The 21,078-nt window shown below is 46.6% G+C and overlaps 1 protein-coding gene across 1 annotated transcript in view; it reads left to right on the top strand.

The window, feature by feature from the left end:
• LOC128347590 (zinc finger protein 420-like) overlaps positions 1-21,078 on the top strand; it is a 32,871-nt gene that overhangs the window by 10,406 nt on the left and 1,387 nt on the right. The window contains exons 6-7 of the mRNA XM_053302539.1: positions 489-1,792; positions 20,715-20,929. Of these exons, the coding sequence (XP_053158514.1) occupies positions 489-1,792; positions 20,715-20,929 (1,519 nt within the window). The remainder of the gene's footprint in view (positions 1-488; positions 1,793-20,714; positions 20,930-21,078) is intronic.

Below are 21,078 nucleotides of genomic sequence, written 5' to 3'. Positions count from 1 at the left end.
GAACTGAGGTAGAAGGGCATGCTTGTGCCAGTCTACTGCAATAATAAAATGTGCCATCGAGTCGATGTCGACTCCTGGAGACCACAGAGCCCTGTGGTTGTCTTTGGTAGAATACAGGAGGGGTTTACCATTGCCATCTCCCACACAGTATGAGATGATGTCTTTCAGCATCTTCCTATATCGCTTCTGCCTGATATAGGTGTTTCTGGGAAACATACCAGCGGGGATTCGAACCAGCAACCTCTGGCTTGCTAGTCAAGTCATTTCCCCACTGTGCCATTAGGTGGCCACTGCAGTAATAACCCGGGTAAAATACTCAGGCTACCCAGTGAGGCAGCGCTGGGATCGGATCCGATCCCGGCGCTGTACACGAGCAGCATGTGCGTGCGCTCACTGTTTCCTGTCATGTATAAAGCTGTTAATTGGATTTGCTCCCTGGTAAGAGACTGTGTTTATCTGTCACAAGGTTTCTCCTCTTATTCTTTCAGGTGATGAGTGGGGGCGTGAGAAAGAAGATGAAATGCAATGGAGAAAAGCTGAAGCAAAATGGAAGGGGAAAGAGAAATCTTTTGCTTTCAAAGGGGCAGACATGTGTGAAATTACAATCCAAGAAGAATGTCACAAAGGAAACAGAAGGAATAAGATTCCTGAACATGCAGAAATTTCAACTGGTAAATCGAGCCTTAGCGTATATCAAAGAATCCACAAAGGTGAGAAATCATATCCATGTTCAGTGTGTGGAAAGAGCTTTAGCTGGAACTCGCACCTTACTGAACATCAAAGAATCCATACAGGGGAGAAACCATATCAGTGCTCGGAGTGTGGAAAGAGCTTTAGCCGGAACTCAGACCTTACTTCCCATCAAAGAATTCACTCAGGGGAGAAACCGTATCAGTGCTCGGTGTGTGGGAAGAGCTTCAGCCAGAGTGTGAGCCTTACTTCCCATCGAAGAATCCACACAGGAGAAAAACCATATGCTTGCTTGGAATGTGGAAAGAGCTTCAGCTGGAGCACAAATCTTACTCGACATCAAAGGAGCCACAAAGGGGAGAAACCATATCGGTGCTCAGAGTGTGGAAAGAGCTTCAGTCACAGGGCAAGCTTTACTTCACATCAACAAGTTCACACAGGGGAGAAGCCCTTTAAATGCTCAGAATGTGGCAAGAGCTTTAACCGGAGCACAAATCTTGCGCGCCATAAAAAAAGCCACTCAGGGGAGAAACCATATAAATGCTTGGTGTGTGGGAAGAGCTTCAGCCTGAGTTCAAGCCTTTCTTGCCATCAAAGAACCCACACAGGAGAGAAACCGTATCAGTGCTCAGTGTGTGGAAGGAGCTTCAACCAGATCTCACACCTTACTTCTCATCAGAGCATCCATACAAAGGACAAGCCATTTAAATGCTCACAGTGTGGAAAGAGTTTCAGCCGGAGCACAAGCCTTTGGGCACATGAAACAAACCACTCTGGAGTGAGACCATATCAGTGCTCTGTATGTGGAAACAGCTTCAACCAGAGGTCAGTCCTTACTTCCCATGAAAGAATCCACACAGGGGAGAAGCCATATCAATGTTCTGCATGTGGGAAAAGGTTCAGGCAGAATTCAAACCTTACTAACCATCAAAGAATCCACACAGGAGAGAAACTGTATCAGTGCTCAGTGTGCAAAAAGAGCTTCAGTCGGAGCTCAAGTCTTTTTGACCATCAAAGAATCCACTCAGGGGAGAAACCGTATAAATGTTTGGAGTGTGGAAAGAACTTCCGTCACAGCTCAAGTCTTTCTTACCATCAAAGAGCATTTCACAATCCTCCATGCACGGAAGGAGTTTCAGTCGCAGAGCTAACAACAAAAGAATCATAAAAGTGTTTCCAGCACTATCAACCCAAAGGATTCCTTTAAGGAAAAAAAAAAACCCCACCATTCTGGTTTGTAAAGCTGTCCCTAACAGCAGAGTTGGTGGCTATCTTGCAAAGAGAGAAGCAGTGTGATGTAGCAGTTAAAGTAATAACACGCAAGTCACGGCTCCTTCTGGAGAAATAAAGACTGCATCACACAGGTATTTGGTACTTACTCAGCAACAACCTTAATATTGAAAAGGAGGTATATGGGGGTCTGTTGCACAACAGATGTTTTGTGTATTCTGTATACACAGTATAATTTGTGACTGTATTGTGTATAATTTGTTTCTATTCCTGTTGCTTGCATCTGTTCTGCTTGTGGCTTATGTGTACACTCCTGTTGTCTAGATATTGTATTTCCTTTTACTGTGCATTGGGTCGGTGACATATGTCAGTGAGTAGGGAAGATGCAGGATAAAGCCCTTGCAGCCCATCCCTATTATTGGCACAGCTTTTCAATGGGTCACTGTGGACCTGGTCCAGTCCACCCCTCCTCCAAAGGAAATGGTTACATTTTAACTTTAATTTGCTTTGCATCTAGGTGGGCAGACACCATTCCTCTGAGAAGAGTAGATGTCTTTGCAATATATGGGATTCCAAAGGAGGTCTTTTCAGATCAAGGAACTGTGTTCCTGTCTGGACTTATACAGAAGCTATGGGAAATATGGGGGATCACTCACCTCAAGAGTGGGCTCATTAAGTATTTAAATGGGACTCTGAAACACCTTTTGCACACTCATGTACACGGGGAGCCACATGACTGGGATAAAAAAATGACCGCACCTCCTGTTTGCCTATCAAGAAGTTCCACAACAGTCCACTGGGTTTAGTCCCTTCTATTTGTTGTATGGCAGGGAACCCTGTAATCCCCTGAGTGTTGTATGCCAGGCTTGGGAGGGGCTTGTGCACATTGAAACCCAGTCCATTGTGGAAAATGTCCAAAACCTCCAGAACACTATTAGGGAGGTGATGGGCCTTGCCAGTGCCAATGTTAAGGACACACAAAACCAGCAGAAAGTGTGGTACGATCAGCAGGCAAAAGTGCATCTTCCAGGAAGGAGACATGGTCATGGTGCTCAAACCCCTTACTTACCTCACAGGGTTGTTGTGAGGATAAAAATAAGCAGGTACACTGAGCTCCTCGGAGGAAAAGCGGGATACAAATGTATAAATAAATAAATAAACTGGACACTGCCTGGGAGGGTCTGTATCCAGTAAAGAAGAGGGTTGGGAATGTAATACCTGACCGAGTTCACTGACTTGGGGCTAAAACCTAAGTTCTATCACATGAACATAGTGAAACCATATTTTGACAGCGCAGCAATTGTCTTGCAAGTGACAGGAAATGGGGGGTCTCCTTACCCAAGAGGTACCAGATCTGTGTAAAAAGCCAAATGTGGGAAGGAGTCCACGAAGTGAATATTAACCCTTCCCTTCCTGAAGAGCAAGCAGCTAAGGATGCGTAAATTACTCATGGACTATAAAGATCATTTGAGTAACAAACCAGGAAGAATCAACCTGGCTATCTACTCCATGGTCACTAGAGACCATAAACTGGTCTCTGCTGCCCCCTACAGAGCTACAGGAGGACAAGCAGAGGATATAGCTCAAGAAATTGAGGACATGCTGGACATGGGAGTTCTAGAAGCTTCCACAAGTCCCTGGGCTGCTCCAGTGGTCTTGGTCCCCAAACTGGACACAACTCTTTGCTTTTGTATAGATTACTGCCTTCTCAACCAAATAACTAAACCAGATGGGTGCCCCCATGCCCAGAACAGATGAATTACTGGACAAATTGGGCTCAGCCAAATACCTGACAGTGATGGTGTGAAGGAACAAGACCTAAACCTCTTCTCTTTGTAAATAGGATTGTATGTTGTAAATTACCTTGTTGGTCTCTGTATAAAGAAAGCTGACAGGGTAAAAAGTTCAGCATTTGGCTGCTGTTGTGTAGTTTCAGGTTTGAGAGAACAGTTTGACAGAAGTTTGGAGGGAAATGGAGGTTTGATTTCATTGGTTCTATTTTTAAAAAAACGAGGAATTTGAGTTTTGCTGATTGGGTTGCTTTAAAAAGTGTTGAGGAAATTTGCATGTATATATAGGAGGCTGCTTCAGTAGAGTTTTCAGGGTGTTGAGAAAGAAGTACAGTTTGGAGGCGTGAAGAGGAGAGTCAAAGCTGAAGAGCTGCTGTGTAAGCTGAGAGTCCAGAAGAGAGCTGGGGAAGGAGTTCAAGAAGAAGGACAGAACTGAAGAGTTGCTGGCACAGTCGGAGAGGAGATCAGAACTGGGGGCTGAAAAGAGCTAAGAAATTGCTGGCAGAGAGTGGAATCTCTCTGGATTGCTGAAAATACCAGCAAAAAAGAGCCAGTCTGGGTTGAACCTCAGAACTGTGAAGAAAGAACAGGACCTGAGGCAGAACAGGGGTAAAGCCCCTGGTGGCGCAGTGGTAAAACTGCCGCCCTGTAACCAGAAGGTTACAAGTTCGATCCTGACCAGGGGCTCAAGGTTGATGCAGCCTTCCATCCTTCCGAGGTCAGTAAAATGAGTACCCAGAAATGTTGGGGGCAATATGCTAAATCATTGTAAACTGCTTAGAGAGCTCCGGCTATAGAGCAGTATATAAATGTAAGTGCTATTGCTATTGCTAAAGCAAAAGTTGCTGAAAGGCTGAAGGATTTCAAACAACTCTTAGATTAAGGCAGTGAGAGTCAGGTCAGTTGGATGTGTTTTGACCACATTTTGCTTATTCCTTACGCTCTTTTAGTTGTTGGGTTTTGGTTTGTTTGCACTAAGCTTTTAAAGCAACTATTTATTTAAAGTGAACTTATTGCAAAGTAGAATTTCTTGTTTATCTTTAAAGAAAAATGGCAGCTTCTGTTTTCTCCATCCCACACCTAAAGCCTTTTACTACTCTACCAACCAACCAACCAACCAACCAACCAACAAATAAATAAAAATGCAACAGAGGTTTGGAAGGCTGTTGTAGTAGACACAGCCAGAGTAAGCCAAAAGTCTACTTGGTGGCAGTGGTTAAACATAAAGGTCATGGGGCTGGTTGGGACCAAGCCGTGACAGGTAGTAGCAGCACCAGGAGATCTGTGACACTTGGTAGCAGAGTGGGGTGGATCCTCCACACGTGGTGGTAGTGGCGGGATCCTCCACAGAGGGATCTTCTAAAAGGATACTGGCAGGTAGAATTGATTTATTTCAATTTAGGGTCCTCCCCGTCCATCTATGAAATAGCCTTACGACCTTCCCACATTTGATTAATAACCTATTAAATGGATGAGTTGACTTTGCACTTGCATATTTAGATGATGTGGCTGTCTTTGGTTATTCCTGCTCAGATCACTTGGAGCATGTACAAAAGAGACACATAAAAGAGACAGGCTTAACTATCAAGGCAGCCAAGTGTCAAATAGGCTTGCCTGAAGTTGTCTACCTGGGCCATTGGGTAGGCCAAGGGAACATCAAGCTTGTGACCTCCAAGATTGAAGCCATTGTAAACGGCACCCTCCCCAAACAAAAAACAAACAAACAGGTCTGGGGATTTATGGAACTTGTTAGCTATTACTGGCGCTTTATTGCCCACTTCAGCCAGCAGGCTGCACCCCACACCGACCTGTATAGGAAACTCCTACCGGACAAGGTAGTCTGGACTGCAGAATGCCAAAAAGGCTTTGATGCCCTTAAAACCCAACTTGTTTCTTCTCCCATCTTGCAAGCTCTTGATTTTGACAAGCCTTTCGTTATTGTACACAGATGCATCAGACAGAGGCTTGGGAGCTGTCTTAACCCAAGAGGGGCCAGATAAAAAAACTCCACCCCTTGGCCTTCCTCAGCAAAAGGTTACTCTCCAGGGAGGAACACCTGGCTACGGTGGAAAAAGAATGCCTTGCTATTGTCTGGATAAGCCACAGCCATACCTATGGGGAAGGAAATTCACCTGGAGAACAACAGACCATTCACCCCTTCGCTGGCTACAAAGTGCCAAGATGAAGGAAGCTTATGTGTTGCAGCTTAGCCCTCCAGGACTACTGTTTTGTAGTAGAACATATTAAAGGGAAGGAGAATGTGGTGGCAGATGCCCTCTTCTGAGAGTGATTGTGGCATGAGCCTCTCACTGGAAATGGGAAGAGGGGAAGCTGAGTCACAAGCTCTGGAATTCTTACTGTGCCTCTGTGCTTACCCTGATGCTTGCTATATGCATTCAAACACTTAACCAAAGTAACTGACTTGTCCTTGTTAACCCTGGGTCTTCACTGTATGAGTTGGAATCTTTAGATACTGTAAGTAGGCTTCATTGGTGCATGCCAAGAGACAGTCTTTAGAGAACCTTGTTGAATCTGAGGAGGCTGGTTTTGTGGGGACAAACCAATACCTTTTATTCAAGTCAGAAGTGGGGTGTCAAAGAACCACGTACATGATGGGCAGCCACAGAGAAGGCCTGGTCCTGAATCGCCACCAACTGAGCTGGTGGCAACCATAAGCAGGCCTCTCCAGATGATCCTAATAGGCGGCAGGGTTCATGACAAAGGAGGCTCTGTTCTGTCCCCCAAGCCTATGGAGCTATGACATAACTGTGAACTATTTAGTTATGTTATATAATTATTAGGTTGTGTTTTAATGGTAATACTAAGTTGTGACATGATTATAACTATCTGGTTATGCTATATCATTCTTTGTGTTATCTTTGTTACACTTCTGAAGTAAAGTCCTTTTTAAAATTAAATAATTGTGGTCTTCCTTGTTTAACTTACTACAGTGCTTTACATATCCTGAATCATAAAAACAGCCCTGCTGGAACAGGCCCAAGGCTCATCTAGTCCAGCATCCTGTTTCCCACAGTGGCCCACCAGATGCCTCTGAGAAGCCCACAGAAAGAGCTGAGGGCATGCCCCCTCTCCTGCTGTTACTCCCCTACAACTGGTATTCAGAGGCTCCTGCCACTGAGGCTGGAGGTGGCCTATAGCCCTCCGACTAGTAGCTGTTGATAGACCTCTCCTCCATGAAGTTATCCAAAGCCCTCTTACCAACAACAACCACCATCCAGGTTGTTGGCTGTCACCACATCTTGTGGTAGAGAATTCCACAAGTTGATTGTGTTGAGTGAAAAAGTACTCCTGGTTGTTGTTGTTAATACTAATAATAATAATTCAGTTTCTATACCGCCCTTCCAAAAATGGCTCAGGGTGGTTTACATAGAGAGATAATAAATAAATAAGATGGATCCCTGTCCCCAAAGGGCTCACAATTGAAAAAGAAACGTAAGATAGACACCAGCAGCAGTCACTGGAGGTACTGTGCTGGGGGTGGATAGGGCCAGTTACTCTCCCCCTGCTCAATAAAGAGAATCACCACGTTAAAAGGTGCCTCTTTGCCAAGTTGTTGGTCCTAAATTTCCTGGCAATCAGTTTCATGGTATGACCCCCTAGTTCTAGTGTTATGAGAGGGAGAAAAATTTCTCTCTATCCACTTTCTCCACACCATGCATAATTTTATATGCATGACTCAATTTTATATGCCAACTCAATGTGCGGCAGCTGTGAAAAAGGCAAATTCCATGCTAGGGATCATTAGAAAGGGTATTGAAAATAAAACGGCTAACATTATAATGCCCTTATACAAAACTATGGTGCGACCACACTTGGAGTACTGCGTACAATTCTGGTCACCACATCTTAAAAAGGACATTGTTGAACTGGAGAAGGTACAGAAGAGGACAACCAAGATGATCAGGGGCCTAGAGCACCTTTCTTATGAGGCAAGGCTACAACACCTGGGGCTTTTGAGTTTAGAAAAAAGACGACTGCGGGGAGACATGATAGAGGTCTATAAAATCATGCATGGTGTGGAGAAAGTGGAGAGAGAGAAATTCTTTTCCCTCTCACACAACAGTAGAACCAGGGGTCACTCCATGAAATTGATTGCCAGGAGGTCTAGGACCAACAAACGGAAGTACTTTTTCACACAACGCGTGATCCACTTGTGGAACTCTCTGCCACAGGATGTCGTGACAGCCAACAACCTGGATGGCTTTAAGAGGGGTTTGGATGACTTCATGGAGGAGAGGTCTATCAATGGCTACTCGTCAGAGGGCTGTGGGCCACCTCCAACCTCGAAGGCAGAGTAATGTCAGGAGAGAGGGCACGCCCTCAACTCCTGTCTGTGGCTTCCAGCGGCATCTGGTGGGCCACTGTGCGAAACAGGATGCTGGACTAGATGGGCCTTGGGCCTGATCCAGCAGGGCTGTTCTTATGTTCTTATAGACCTCTACAGGCTTTGGTTGCCCCAAAACGTATCCCAGTGCCTAACAAATCTAAACCCCTCCTCCTGTCACCACCGTCTCATCCATGCATTGAGACCCCTCAGCTCTGCCTGTCTCGCTGTCCCTGCGTGTTGAACAGGTAGCACTGCAGAGAATGCTACCCTGGGGGTCCTGGACTTCAATATGAATCGCCCACTACGAGGAGGCCTACACCCCCACCCCCAGGAGTATCCCCTGTGCGAGAGGATATAGGCTCATCATCCACCGAAGGGGTCCCTTCTGCAGGAGCTTTCCCTCTTCCTCAGACTGATGTCCTCCTTCCCTGAGACCTTCATTATCCCTGACGCCAATCGGGGACTGCACATTGTGAGTGCAGTGCTGGCTGGTATTTGCTCTGAAACAGGGTGTGCGGCCTCATTTCGGAGTGAAGCCGCGCCTCCTGCATCCGATGCAGGGAGTGCAAGGCCTGCTTCCTCCCCTCCCTCAGGCAAGGACACATGGAGGTGGCGAGCAGCCTCAGCGGCTGACAGACACACCACTGCTGCCAGGAACTGAGGCGAGTATGTGTGGGCAGCCACTTGCTGGCACTGCAGGATCCCTCCAGACGCAGGGCCTGGGGCTACCACCCCGGTCGCCCCGCCCTAAGGACGGACCTGCCCGTACTCAGGCAATGGAATGTTGGCAACCCAGACTGGGGATTATGTTTAACTTGTAGGGGAGGAGGAATGGGCTCCAAAGGCCTTTAGGTCCAGGGGGCTCCAAATTTACCTAGGTGCACCATTGCTTTTTCCTGGCAACCCTTGAGAAACACCACCTCCTGCAAAGCAAGGAATGAAGAAGGGGCCACCTTTGCTTCCAGGGGGAGTGTCGCTCTCAGGGTTAATGTGAGAGAGTCCATGTTCCTAGAGAGGGACTTTGAAGTCCAAAGCTATGAATGGGCAGCCCCACTTCCGGCCCAGACGGAGAAGTTTTTCTTCTTTTCCACGTGCTTCGTTAGTGTCAATGAGCTGCTCTCGTGCAAAAGAACTGAGAGGGGCATGGGAGGCCCAGAGCCGGCGGGAGGCAAATGTAACGGAGGATAACAGGGAGTGGATTTGAGAAGGAACCAGGGTGAGAAATGTGGCGGGCGGGCAAGGAAAGGAATAAGTTGTGTGCGGCTCCCCCAGTTCCACCCTTCTCAGAAGGCTACAAGAAGAGGTAGAGTAGGATTCCTGGGCTCGCTCCGAAGCAAGGCAGTTTGGGCAATTGCAGACTGGATGACGCCTGCATAATAGAATGTGGGAGTCTGGATGGGGGCTTTGGGGAGTCAGTGGAGAGAAAAGTCAGGAAGGCTACTGGGGGAGACCTCCTCCTCCTCCTCTCCCATGAAGTGCAAGGAATCAGGGTGAGCCTGGAACAACCAACTTGGGGGAGCAAAGGGTGGCAAAGACTGTGATCAAGGGAGTGAAGACTTTGCTATCCATTAACTACTTACAGAAGTAAGGTAATTAATGTAGCAAATTATTTACCTTATTAATGAAGCTTGCTTGACATTTTTGAACTTATTTCAAAAATGGGCCCAGGTTCCTCTTAGAAATGTTTGTCTTGGGCTAAACAGCCCAATACAATTTCAGTTACTGGGCCAGCTGAAATCTGCAGGAGAGATGCCCCTGCCCCGCATGGCCTCACCTGGCACAAGTCCTGGATAAGAAGGAATCTAAGGGGTTGAGTTGTCTGCACTGGCTTTTGTTGCTTGCTCAGGGGTAGAGGAGTGAGTGAATGAGGCTTCTTTAAACAACAGACACATCTGAAAATAATTCCAGCTATAGGACCATAACATGCTATCAAATATTGTCTGAGACTTTGCTGTAAAGTTCCAGTCTGGTGGATGAGGCAGCAAGAAATATTAGTGGGGGTTGGTGGGCACCTACTATGTCTTGGAGTCATCCCTGGCAAGGGAGCAGCCTCTTATTGTAATGGTGGGGAGCTGAGAAGTTGAAATGGAGGGAGCCCTGGATTCACCCCATAGGGAGGTGGCCTAGGCACCTTAAACACCCCAGAGGTTCTTCCCCATCCCCCAAATTTGAGGGCTTTTATCCTGCTCTCTGCTAATTAGTACATTCCTCTAACAGAAGATCCCCTGAATCGTGCTAAAATGGTGCCTTTTTGTTGAATAGGAGATGGGCATAAAAAGCAAAGAGAACTTCTCTTGTGGGAGGCAGTTTCAAGGGAAGGTGGACTTGGGGGAGGGGGCAGCAGTGGAGGGAAAGGTTTGAATCACTCGACCCTCAGTGTGTTGTGAGTTTGCTCTGTGCCCCACCAGCTGAAGGAACCTCTTCCCTTGAGTCTTGGCTTCTGTCTCTTCTGCAGAGATAAGTCCTAGTCACTAGCTAGAACAATCTACTTTTCGTCTGAAATTGCTTTCCAAAAGTGCCACTGTTTGCACAAAAAGGAACGTTCTGGCTTTGCAGGACTTAGTACCCCCACGCATTTGATTGGCCCCAGTCTTAAGGCAGAGGCTGTGCTAGAGGACGGGCAGGAAATGGAAGAGCAAGACTGGACTGGCCCAGTTGCAGTTGATATCAGGAACACTGGAGAAGGATCCATGCAGAAGGGCCTGGGCGAAGATCCCTCCAGCTCAGCTATGCAGTGCCAGCACTTCAGGCAGTTCCGTTACCAGGAATCCGAGGGGCCCCGAGAGGTCTGCAGCCGACTCCATGGTCTTTGTTGTCGTTGGCTGAAGCCAGAGAGATACACCAAGAGCCAGATGCTAGACTTGGTGATCTTGGAGCAGTTCCTGGCCATCCTGCCCCCAGAGCTGGAGAGCTGGGTCAGAGAATGCGGAGCAGAGACCGGTTCCCAGGCGGCCGTGGCAGAAGGTTTTCTCCTGAGCCAGGAAGAGGACAAGAAGCAGGAAGAGCAGCAGGTGAGAGCATCTCTTTCATCCTGGTAGCTACCAGGGGCTGAAAATGAATGCAGAGGTATTCAGATATTTTCCCCCTGCGCGCGCGCGCACACACACACACACACACACACACACACACACACACACAGCCTATTCCCTTACTCCCCTGAAACATCACAGGAAGGGCTGTCCCATCCAATGCTCCCTTTAACGGGAATTCCTAGATGTTGACTATAACTCCCATCATCCTCAGCCAAAGGCGATTGCAGTTGGGGATGGTGAGAGTTAGAACATAAGGCAAAACCTCCTGGATCAGGCCCAAGGCCTGTCTAGTCCAGCATCCTGTTTCACACAGTGGCCCACCAGATGCCTCTGGGAGGTCCACAGGCAAGAGGTATATGCATGCCCTCTCTTCTGCTGTTGCACCCTTGCAACTGGTATTTAGAGGCATCATGCCTCTGAGGCTGGAGATGGCCTATAGCTCTCAAACTAGTAGCCATTGATAGACCTCCTGTCATCCATGAATTTATCTAAGCCCTTCTTAAAGCTGTCCAGGCTGTTGGTTGTCACCACGTCTTGTGGCACAGAATTCCATAGGTTGATTACATGTTGTGTGAAAAAGTACTTTTTTTTGTCAGTCCTAAATTCTTTGGCAATCAGTTTCATCATCATCATCATCACATTGATATCCCGCTCTTCCTCCAAGGAGCCCAGAGCAGTGTACTACATACTTGAGTTTTTCTTTCACAACAACCCTGTGAAGTAGGCTAGGCTGAGAGCGAAGTGACTGGCCCAGAGTCACCCAGTTAGTTTCATGGCTGAATGGGGATTTGAACTCGGGTCTCCCCGCTCCTAGTCCAGCACTCTAACCACTACACCACGCTGGCTCTCAAACTGGAGGAGTGGGCAACAAGATGGCAAATGAGGTTCAGTGTTAACAAGTGTAAAGTGATACATATTGGGGCAGAAGAACCCCAACTTCACTATACGCTGACGGAGTTTGAACTGTCAGTGACTGACCAGGAAGGAGAACATGGGGTCGTGGTGGACAGCTTGTTGAAAGTGTTGACTCAGTGAAAAAGGCCAAGTCCATGCTTGGAATCACTAGGAATCTCTCCAAACTGGAGAGATCCTTTTGGAGCTCCTCACAATCTCTTTTGGATTTTACTACCCTAAATAGCTTGGTGTCATCTTCAAATTTGGCCACCTCGCTGCTTACCCCAACTTTTAGATCATTTATGAACAAGTTAAAGAGCACTGATCCCTGGGGGACCCCACTTCTTACTGTTGGAGATCCAGCTCCAGATGGCATCAAGCTTGTGCATCAGTAATGATCATTAGGGGCATTGGGAGTAGAGGTAGTTAAGGTCTCCTTCTCTTTCCTGCTTATCTCTGCCTCTGTGACCCTGCTATTGATAGAATGTACTCAGGAATTTCCTGGGAGTGACTTCCTTCTTCTTCTTCCCAAAATGCCTCTAGCTCTCTCTGAGCACCCATACATCTATAGGTTTCTCTCTGACCACCATGTAGCCAGCAGTTAGATATAGGTATTTTCTATCATCATGTACTACGAAATAAAGTAGATTAGTTTAACCTCAAGCCATTCTTCATGCTTGTCATTTACAAGTTGTTGCCCCGAAACCCTGTTAACTTCTGCTGTAATTGGAGTGAGCTAGCTCCTGAAAGACTCTGCTATATAAGTAATTATCCCCAACATTTACTTCCCTCCATTTAGAGAACTGTCAATTTATTCCTATCCTCTGTTTGCTGTCCTTCAACCAGTTACCAATCCACACATGAACCTGTCCACTTATCCCGTGACTGCTAAGTTTTCTCAAGAGTCATAAGAACATAAAAACAGCCCTGCTGGATCAGGCCCAAGAAGGCCCATCTAGTCCAGCATCCTGTTTCACACAGTGGCCCACCAGATGCTGCTGGAAGCCACAGGCAGGAGTTGAGAGCATGCCCTCTCTCCTGCTGTTACTCCCCTGCAACTGGTACTCAGAGGCATCCCGAGTCCTTGAAGAGGAACCTTGTCGAAAGTTTAGGTATGCTATGTCAACTGGATCCCCTTTGTCCACATGCCTGGTGACACGCTCAAAGAACTTCAAGAGGTTGGTGAGGCAAGATTTACCTTTGTAGAAGCCATGCTGGTTCTCCTTCAGCAAGGCCTGTTCTTCTATATGCTTAACCATTGTATACTTCAGAATGCTGTCCATCAATTTGCGTGCAATAGATGTTAAGCTAACTGGCCTGTAATTTCCAGGATCCCCACTTTTTGACAGTCGGTGTTACAGTGGCTACTTTCCAGTTCTCCAGTACAGAGACTGATTGTACAGATAAGTTATATATTTTGCAAGAAGGTCGGCAATTTCACATTTAAGTTTTTTAAGGATTCTTGTATGAATGCCATCTGGCCCTGGTGATTTGTTAATTTTTAATTTTTCCAGACAGTTTAGACATCATCTCTTGTCACCTCTGACTTAGTTCTTTAGCCTCTATCGCCGAGAAGCCCAACTCAGGCACAGGTATACACTCAATATCCTCTGCCGTGAAGACAGATGCAAAGAACTCGTTTATCTTATCTGCAGTCTCCATATCCTCCATATCCTCCATATCCTCCTTCACTCCATCATCTAATGGTCCAACTGCCTCCCTGACAGGTTTCCTGCTTCTGATATATTTAAAGAAGTTTTTGTTTTGGTGCTTTTAGCTAAATGTTCCTCAAACTCTCTGTTCACCTCACTTATTGTCTCCTTGTGTTTCTTTTGCCAGAGTTTGTGTTCCTTTCTGTTCTCTTAATTGGGGCAGGCCTTCCAATTTCTGAAGGAAGTCTTCTTCCCCTTTATAACTTATTTGAATTTACTTGTTAGTCATGCTGGCATCCTCCTGGACTTGATAGTACATTTCCTCCTTTTTGATATACATTTTAACTGGACTCCTGTTATTGTGGTTTTAAATAAACTCCATGCATTCTGGATGAAATGACTCCTGATTTTCCCTTTCAGTTTTCTTTTTACCAAACTCCTCATTTTGTGTCAGACTTCCTTGGCTGTTCTCTCTTCACATATATGCTGAATTTCACTGTTTACTAAAGGTTCCATGATACTGACATCTCACACCAGGTCCTGTACACCACTCAGGATTATGTCCAAGGCCGCCTCCTCTCTGGTTGGTTCCATGACCAACTGTTCTAGGGCACAGTCATTCAGCAGTCTGGAAATGTGGCCTCTTTGTCATTACCTGACAGAATTTATCCAGTCTATCTGTGGGTAATTCAAGTTATCCATTATTACATCTCTGTCTCTCTTTGACGCCTCCCTGATTTCCTTCTGCAGGGCCCAATCACTGTCAGTGTTTTGATCAGGAGGATGATAGCACAACCCTAGTAGCACATTTCCTTTCAGTCCTTGTATTGAGTTGTAGTCAACAACATCTGGGAATCCCTGTAACAGGGAACACTGATCCCCTCCCCCTTCCCCACCTCCAGCTCTTTGCCTGAACTATTCTTATTAAAAATGATTTGATATAATCTGTTGGTTAAGAATCTATAAGGCTGAGAATTAGCAAACAAAAAATCAAGACAAATAAAACCCAGTCATCAGAGCTAATTGAGGAGGAAAGCCTAATAATGCACTCTGCCATTTTCATTTTAAACTTAGATACCTCCAGAAGCTCTCAGAAATGAAACTGCTTTTGCCTCAAAGCTAAAGATAGAGAAGAGCAGATATCCCTAGGATGGGAGTTTCACCATCTTGGTGCTACTCATATAAAGATCTTGTCTGGGGTACTTAAGGCTACCTTTGACCAGTCTACCCAAGACGTATCCTAGTCTAGTGCTCATTTGGGAAGGATTGCTGGTCTTGTGGTAGCAAGCATGAATTGTTCCTGTTGCTAAGCAGGGGCTGCCCTGGTTTGTATTTGGATGGGTGACTACTTGTGAGTGCTGTACAATATTAATGGGGCTGTAGCTTAGTGGAAAAGCATCATTTCAATCCCTGGCATCTTCAGGTAGGAGACTCCTGTCTGGAACCTTGAAGAACCCTTGCCAATCAGTGTAGACAGTACTGAGCTAGGTGGCATAGTGGTCTGAATCTGTATAAGGCAGCTTTCTGTGTGAGAAGGTGTCCTTTGATAGAGACCCTTTCATAACGCTGTGCCCAATTCTCTCCTTAGGATTCTCTGCATTTTCAAGTGCAGGGACTGTAGGCAGAAGTGGATGCTGGTTTCTGGGAGGCAGAGATGGCTCCATTGGACACTGGAGAGAGGCCACTCTTCAGAGGGATCATGCAGGAAGGTGACCGAGGTGTCACCTCGCTGGGTAAGAACTGATGGGGTCTGTTTCAACTTGGCCTCTAATGATAGCATATGAGATTTGTGGGCTGACTTAATTATCCTTTTTTGCCTGTGTGGGGACAAGTGTTTGTGTCTCTTCAGCCTCTTCTCCCAGTTGAAAAATGCATTTTCAGCTCTTGAAGCCTTCATAGATCTAAAGTAGCACTTTGAATTGTGCCCAGGAGCTAACACAGGAAGAGATTCCATTCACACAAGCAGGTGAAATGAACATGTGTGAAGAACTGTCTTGTGTCCTTTGCCAACACTATTGACAGCCCTGCATTAAATTTCCAAGGCAAATTTGATTTCCCTTTCAGGGTCCTTTTAAGGAGGAAAGAGACTTGCTTAATCCAGTCTATGCTATAATAAGATGCAGAATCAGCAGGATAAACTGAAATCAGTAAATGCTTTAGGAAAGAGAGGGGTTTTCACCTGACCTGGTCTCTCCAACAGCCTTAGTGGCTGAGGGTGTCCGTGTGGGAAACGTCATTTAGTGATTTAATGGCAAGAAGCAAACCAAGCACTCAAAGCCAGGACAAAATAATATATAGAATATACAATAATATTTATTCAAATAGTGATGTAATAATTTGTATATTATTTTGTCCTGGCTGTAAGTGCTTTGTCATGTTGAGCTAGGCTTATTATGGTGGTGTTTCTGGTTGATGACAAGAAGCACCTCAGTGAGCTGGACCAGACAGCTGACATCTCACCCACCTCCCTTGTCTCACTCCTAGGCAGGGGGAAGACCCTGGTGGCTCCTTCCAGGCCTTCTCCTCTCTGTGCTGGCAGGGATGCTGTCACCAGATCAGGTAAGAGAACACGGACTGGCAGAGATGGGCAGAGGACAGCCCCGGGTACTTCTGAATTCCTGAAGGAATCTGCCTCTTTTCTTTTGCTCCTGTCCAAGCTTCCCGCTAGGAAGGCTTTGGATGCCGCTGGCAAATCTCTGGGTCCTGTAGGAGAATCCCTGCGCATCTCGCCTTGACTCTGTTTCTGGATACTTGCATGATTTGTGAAAAGAAATGGCTTCTTCTTTCAGGATCCCATGACCTTGGAGGAGGTGGCTGTGTGTTTCTCTGAGGAGGAGTGGGCTCTGCTGGATCCAGGCCAAAGGGCTCTGCACAGAGAAGCCTTGGAGGAGATTTCTGGGCATGTGGCCTTTTTAGGTGAGACTCCTCTTTCTCCATGGTGCTGAAAACAAGAATGGCAGTTATTGCTATGTAGGAATGTCACTTGAGGATGTTTTTAATGTACTTGTTTTTCCAGTCAGAGCCCACGAGATGTGGATCTAAAATTTGAAAGGCAAAGCTAGTAAACCACAGCCTCCTCTTCTGAGCTGGCAGGGTTCTGGGGATGCCTCAGTCTTTGCCTGATGACCTGGTTGTAGCTGCTATACAGCAGATATTAGAGGTCTTGGAAGGTGCCTCCTGGCTCTTCTTTGGAGGCAACAGGACAGACCAGAGGAGGTGCCATCCTACCAGGTTAGAGCACCCTTCCCTGTCCTGCATCCAAGCAACTAACAACTGACTTCTTCTGCACCCTTAGCTTCCTCGTAGTGTTTCAAGCATAGTGGGTAAACAGCACTTGCCTTCTACTAGCCAACTGTTGCTTCTGGGCCTGAGCAGTAACCCCTGCTGTCCTCTCAGTTCATGGGGCTGAGTGAATTCCTTGAAAATTAGTTCTTGCTAAAAGTGCCAGAAGTCTCTTTTCTCTGTGTTTCTTTCAAAGGAGGACTTTTGGGTTCCAAAGCTGACCTTGCCTTCTGGCTGAAAGAAGATGGACGGCTTGCTGAGGGCTCTGAGGAAGAGGAGAGATCAGCAGGTAGCTCACTAGTTTGCTCACTAATATTACGGACCAGGAGAGGGATCTTGGGGTCGTGGTGGACAGCTCGTTGAAAGTGTCGACTCAATGTGCAGCAGCTGTGAAAAAGGCAAATTCCATGCTAGGGATCATTAGAAAGGGGATTGAAAATAAAACAGCTAACATTATAATGCACTTATACAAAACTAGGGTGCGACCACACTTGGAGTACGGCGTACAATTCTGGTCACCACATCTTAAAAAGTACATTGTTGAACTGGAGAAGGTACAGAAGAGGGCAACCAAGATGATCAGGGGCCTAGAGCACCTTTCTTATGAGGCAAGACTACAACACCTGGGGCTTTTTAGTTTGGAAAAAAGATGACTGCGGGGAGACATGATAGAGGTCTATAAAATCATGCATGGCATGGAGAAAGTGGAGAGAGAGAGATTCTTTTCCCTCTCACACAACTCTAGAACCAGGGGTCACTCCATGAAATTGATTGCCAGGAGGTCTAGGACCAACAAACGGAAGTACTTTTTCACACAACGCGTGATCCACTTGTGGAACTCTCTGCCACAGGATGTGGTGACAGCCAACAACCTGGATGGCTTTAAGAAGGGTTTGGATGACTTCATGGAGGAGAGGTCTATCAATGGCTACTAGTCGGAGGGCTGTGGGCCACCTCCAGCCTCAAGGGCAGGGTGCCTCTGAGTACCAGTTGCAGGGGAGTAATGGCAGGAGAGAGGGCACGCCCTCAACTCCTGTCTGTGGCTTCCAGCGGCATCTGGTGGGCCACTGTGCGAAACAGGATGCTGGACTAGATAGGCCTTGGGCCTGATCCAGCAGGGCTGTTCTTATGTAGCCCTGCTAACTGAGCAAAGAGACACCTTTTAAAGTGGTGATTCTCTTATATTTAGCAGGGGGAGAGCAATTGGCCCTATCCAGCCCCAGCACAGCATTCCTCCAGTGGCTGTTGCTGGTATCTGCCTTATGTTTCTTTTTAGAATGCCCTATAGGGACAGGGGACCGGGAACCATCTTATTTATGTATTATTTGTTTTTCTATATAAACTGCTTTGAGAACAGAGATGCAAGTTTTGGGCGGTATGGAAATATTTTAAATTATTTTAAAACTTATTGTGTGGGGTCAGAATTCAGGAGATGATTTTGATCTGCCTGTTCTGGATGGAGTCATACTTCCCCAGAAGGAACAGTTATGCAGTCTGGGGTGCTTCTGGACATAAAACTCTCCCTGGTGTCCCAAGTTGAGGCAGTGGCCAGAGGTGCCTTTTATGAGCTTCGGTTGATATACCAGCTGTGTCTGTTTCTTGAGATAAATGACCTCAAAACCGTAGTGCATCTGCTGGTCACCTCCAGAATCGACTACTGCAATGCTCTCTATGTGGGGCTGCCTTTGTATATAGTCCTGAAACTGCAGTTGGTCCAGAATGCAGCAGCCAGGTTGATCTCTGGGTCATCTCGGAGAGACCATATCACTCCTATCTTAAAAGATCTACACTGGCTGCCAATAAGTTTCCGGGCAAAGCACAAGGTTTTGATTATAACCTATAAAGCCCTAAACAGCTTGGGCCCTGGGTATTTAAGAGAACATCTTCTTTGCTATGAACCACACCGCCTATTGAGATCATCTGGAGAGGTTCATCTAGTTGCCACCGGCTCGTCTGGTGGCTACTCGGGGACAGCCTTCTCCATTGCTGCCCCGAGGCTTTGGAACACACTTCCTGCTGAAATAAGAGCCTCCCCATCTCTTACAACTTTTTAAAGGGCAGTCAAGACACATTTGTTCACCCAGTCTTTTAATTAGATGTTGTTTTAATTGTGTTTTATTAGTTTTGATGTTTTAAATTTTAATTGTTGAACCCTGTTAATCTTTTTATTGGTTGTTTTTATTGTCTTGTAAACCACCCAGAGAACTTGCGTTTTGAGCGGTATAAAAGTGTGTGTGTGTGTGTGTGTGTGTGTGTGTGTGTGTGTGTGTGTGTGTGTTTAGTTAAATAAATAAGCAAGCAAGCAAGCTTTGGTTGAAGAGCGGTATATAAATATCTGTAGTCGCTGTGGGGCAGGAACCTTCCTCATACATTTCAGACAGGGAATATCTGGTGGGTACCTTACCACATGGGAAAAGGAGATGTTACACAAATGGATCATTTGTTTCCAAACTCTGGGTGGAACTGTATGCCGGGGATGTCAAAGCCTTGGCCCATGGACTGCCTGCAGCCCATGCAGCCCCTTCCTCCAGCCCTCCAATCTCGGGGCGGCTTACAACAATAAGATAGATGCAGATACAAGTAATAAAATTAAATCCCCCTGGTATGCCGCTTCTTCCTATCCACCCCCCCTTCATTTGCCAAAATACCATCTAGCTTTCCACTCCCCACCCCCAGCCCACACTGTGCCACTCCTTACTACTGCTCCCTATTAAAGCCACTGCATCCAACGTGATGGCCAGCTTTCTTTTCCCCCCTTAAGTTGCTTTCCCCTTCCCCCACTGTCCACTGAAGTGCTGTCCAGCTTCCTTCTTTTCCCTGACACTGCTGGTATTTCTCTCCCCATTTTACATCTTCTCCCCCCACCCACCTCCCTCCCTCCCCCCCTCTCTCTCAAGCCTTCCCCATCCCCTCTCTCTCGAATATCCTGCCACATTCCCTTCCCCCCTCTCTTTCTTTCCCTCCCTCTCTCTCTTTCATCAAGCCAGCCCCACCCACACCTTCTCTCGTCTTCTCCCCACCCCCTGCACCGTCCCCTTTCTCTTGGCTCCCACATGTGCGTTGGAATGTGGGAAGCAGCTCTGCTCCTCCCCCTACTCCTCATGGCAGGCTTTTCAGCACACAAAGTACTGGGCCAGAAGAGGAGAAAGAAATGTAATTTAAGTGGCAGGGTAAGAGAGTGGGGAAGAAAAGGAGTGAGAGAAAGAGCAGGGAGGAGGTATGTGCGCCCCCCAGAGGTGCAGCTGCCCTCCACCATTTCACCTGTCATTTAATCACAACTGACAGTGGCTCTTTAGTTTTGTGGCAGGGTCTGCCTCTGCACTGTCCCCTAAATGCCGTTGTTCATAGCAGAGTTAATTGAGTTTACTCCCTGACAGGAGGCTGTGTTAATCTCTCTCACAACGTTTCTCCCTTTATTCTTGCAGGTGATGAGTGGAGACGTGAGAGAGAGGGTGGAATGCAAAGGAGAACAACTGGAGCAAAACGGAAGTGGGGAGAGAAATCCATGACTTCCAAAGAGAGCAACTTGCATGCAACTCCAATCCCACAAGACTGTCACAAAGGAAGCAAGATGAATGCCATCGCCGTACACGCAGAAATCTCAGCTGGTAAATTGAGCCTTAATTTGCATCAAAGAAGCCACACAGGTGGGACACTATATAAGTGTGGAAAGAGCTTCAGTCATAGATCAAATGTTACTTCCCATCAAAGTATCCACACAGGAGACATGCCATTTAAATGCTCAGAGTGTAGAAAAAGGTTTACTCGAGCTAACTCCCTTACTTCCCACCAAAAGATTCACACAGGGGAGAGACCCTACAAATGCTTGATTTGTGGACAAAGCTTCAGCCTGAGAGAAACCCTTTCTAACCATCAAAGTATCCATACAGGGGAGAAACCATTTCAGTGTTCCGTGTGCGGAAAGAGCTTCAGACTGAGAAAAACTCTTTCTGTCCATCAAAGGATCCACTCAGGGGAGAAACCATATCAGTGCTCAGTATGTAAAAGGAGGTTCAGGAACACCTCTGGCCTTAAATGCCATCAGAGAATCCACTCAAAGGAGGAAGCGTATAAATGCTCAGTGTGTGGAAAGAGCTTCAGCCAGAGTTCAGGCCTTTCTTCCCATCAAAGGATTCACACCGTAGAGAACCCCTCCAAAT

Source organism: Hemicordylus capensis, chromosome 2 (genome assembly GCF_027244095.1).
Source record: "Hemicordylus capensis ecotype Gifberg chromosome 2, rHemCap1.1.pri, whole genome shotgun sequence".
Taxonomy (NCBI): Eukaryota; Metazoa; Chordata; class Lepidosauria; order Squamata; family Cordylidae; genus Hemicordylus; species Hemicordylus capensis.
The sequence above is the reverse complement of the archived record's forward strand: the minus strand, read 5'-3'. Positions and strand labels throughout refer to the sequence as shown.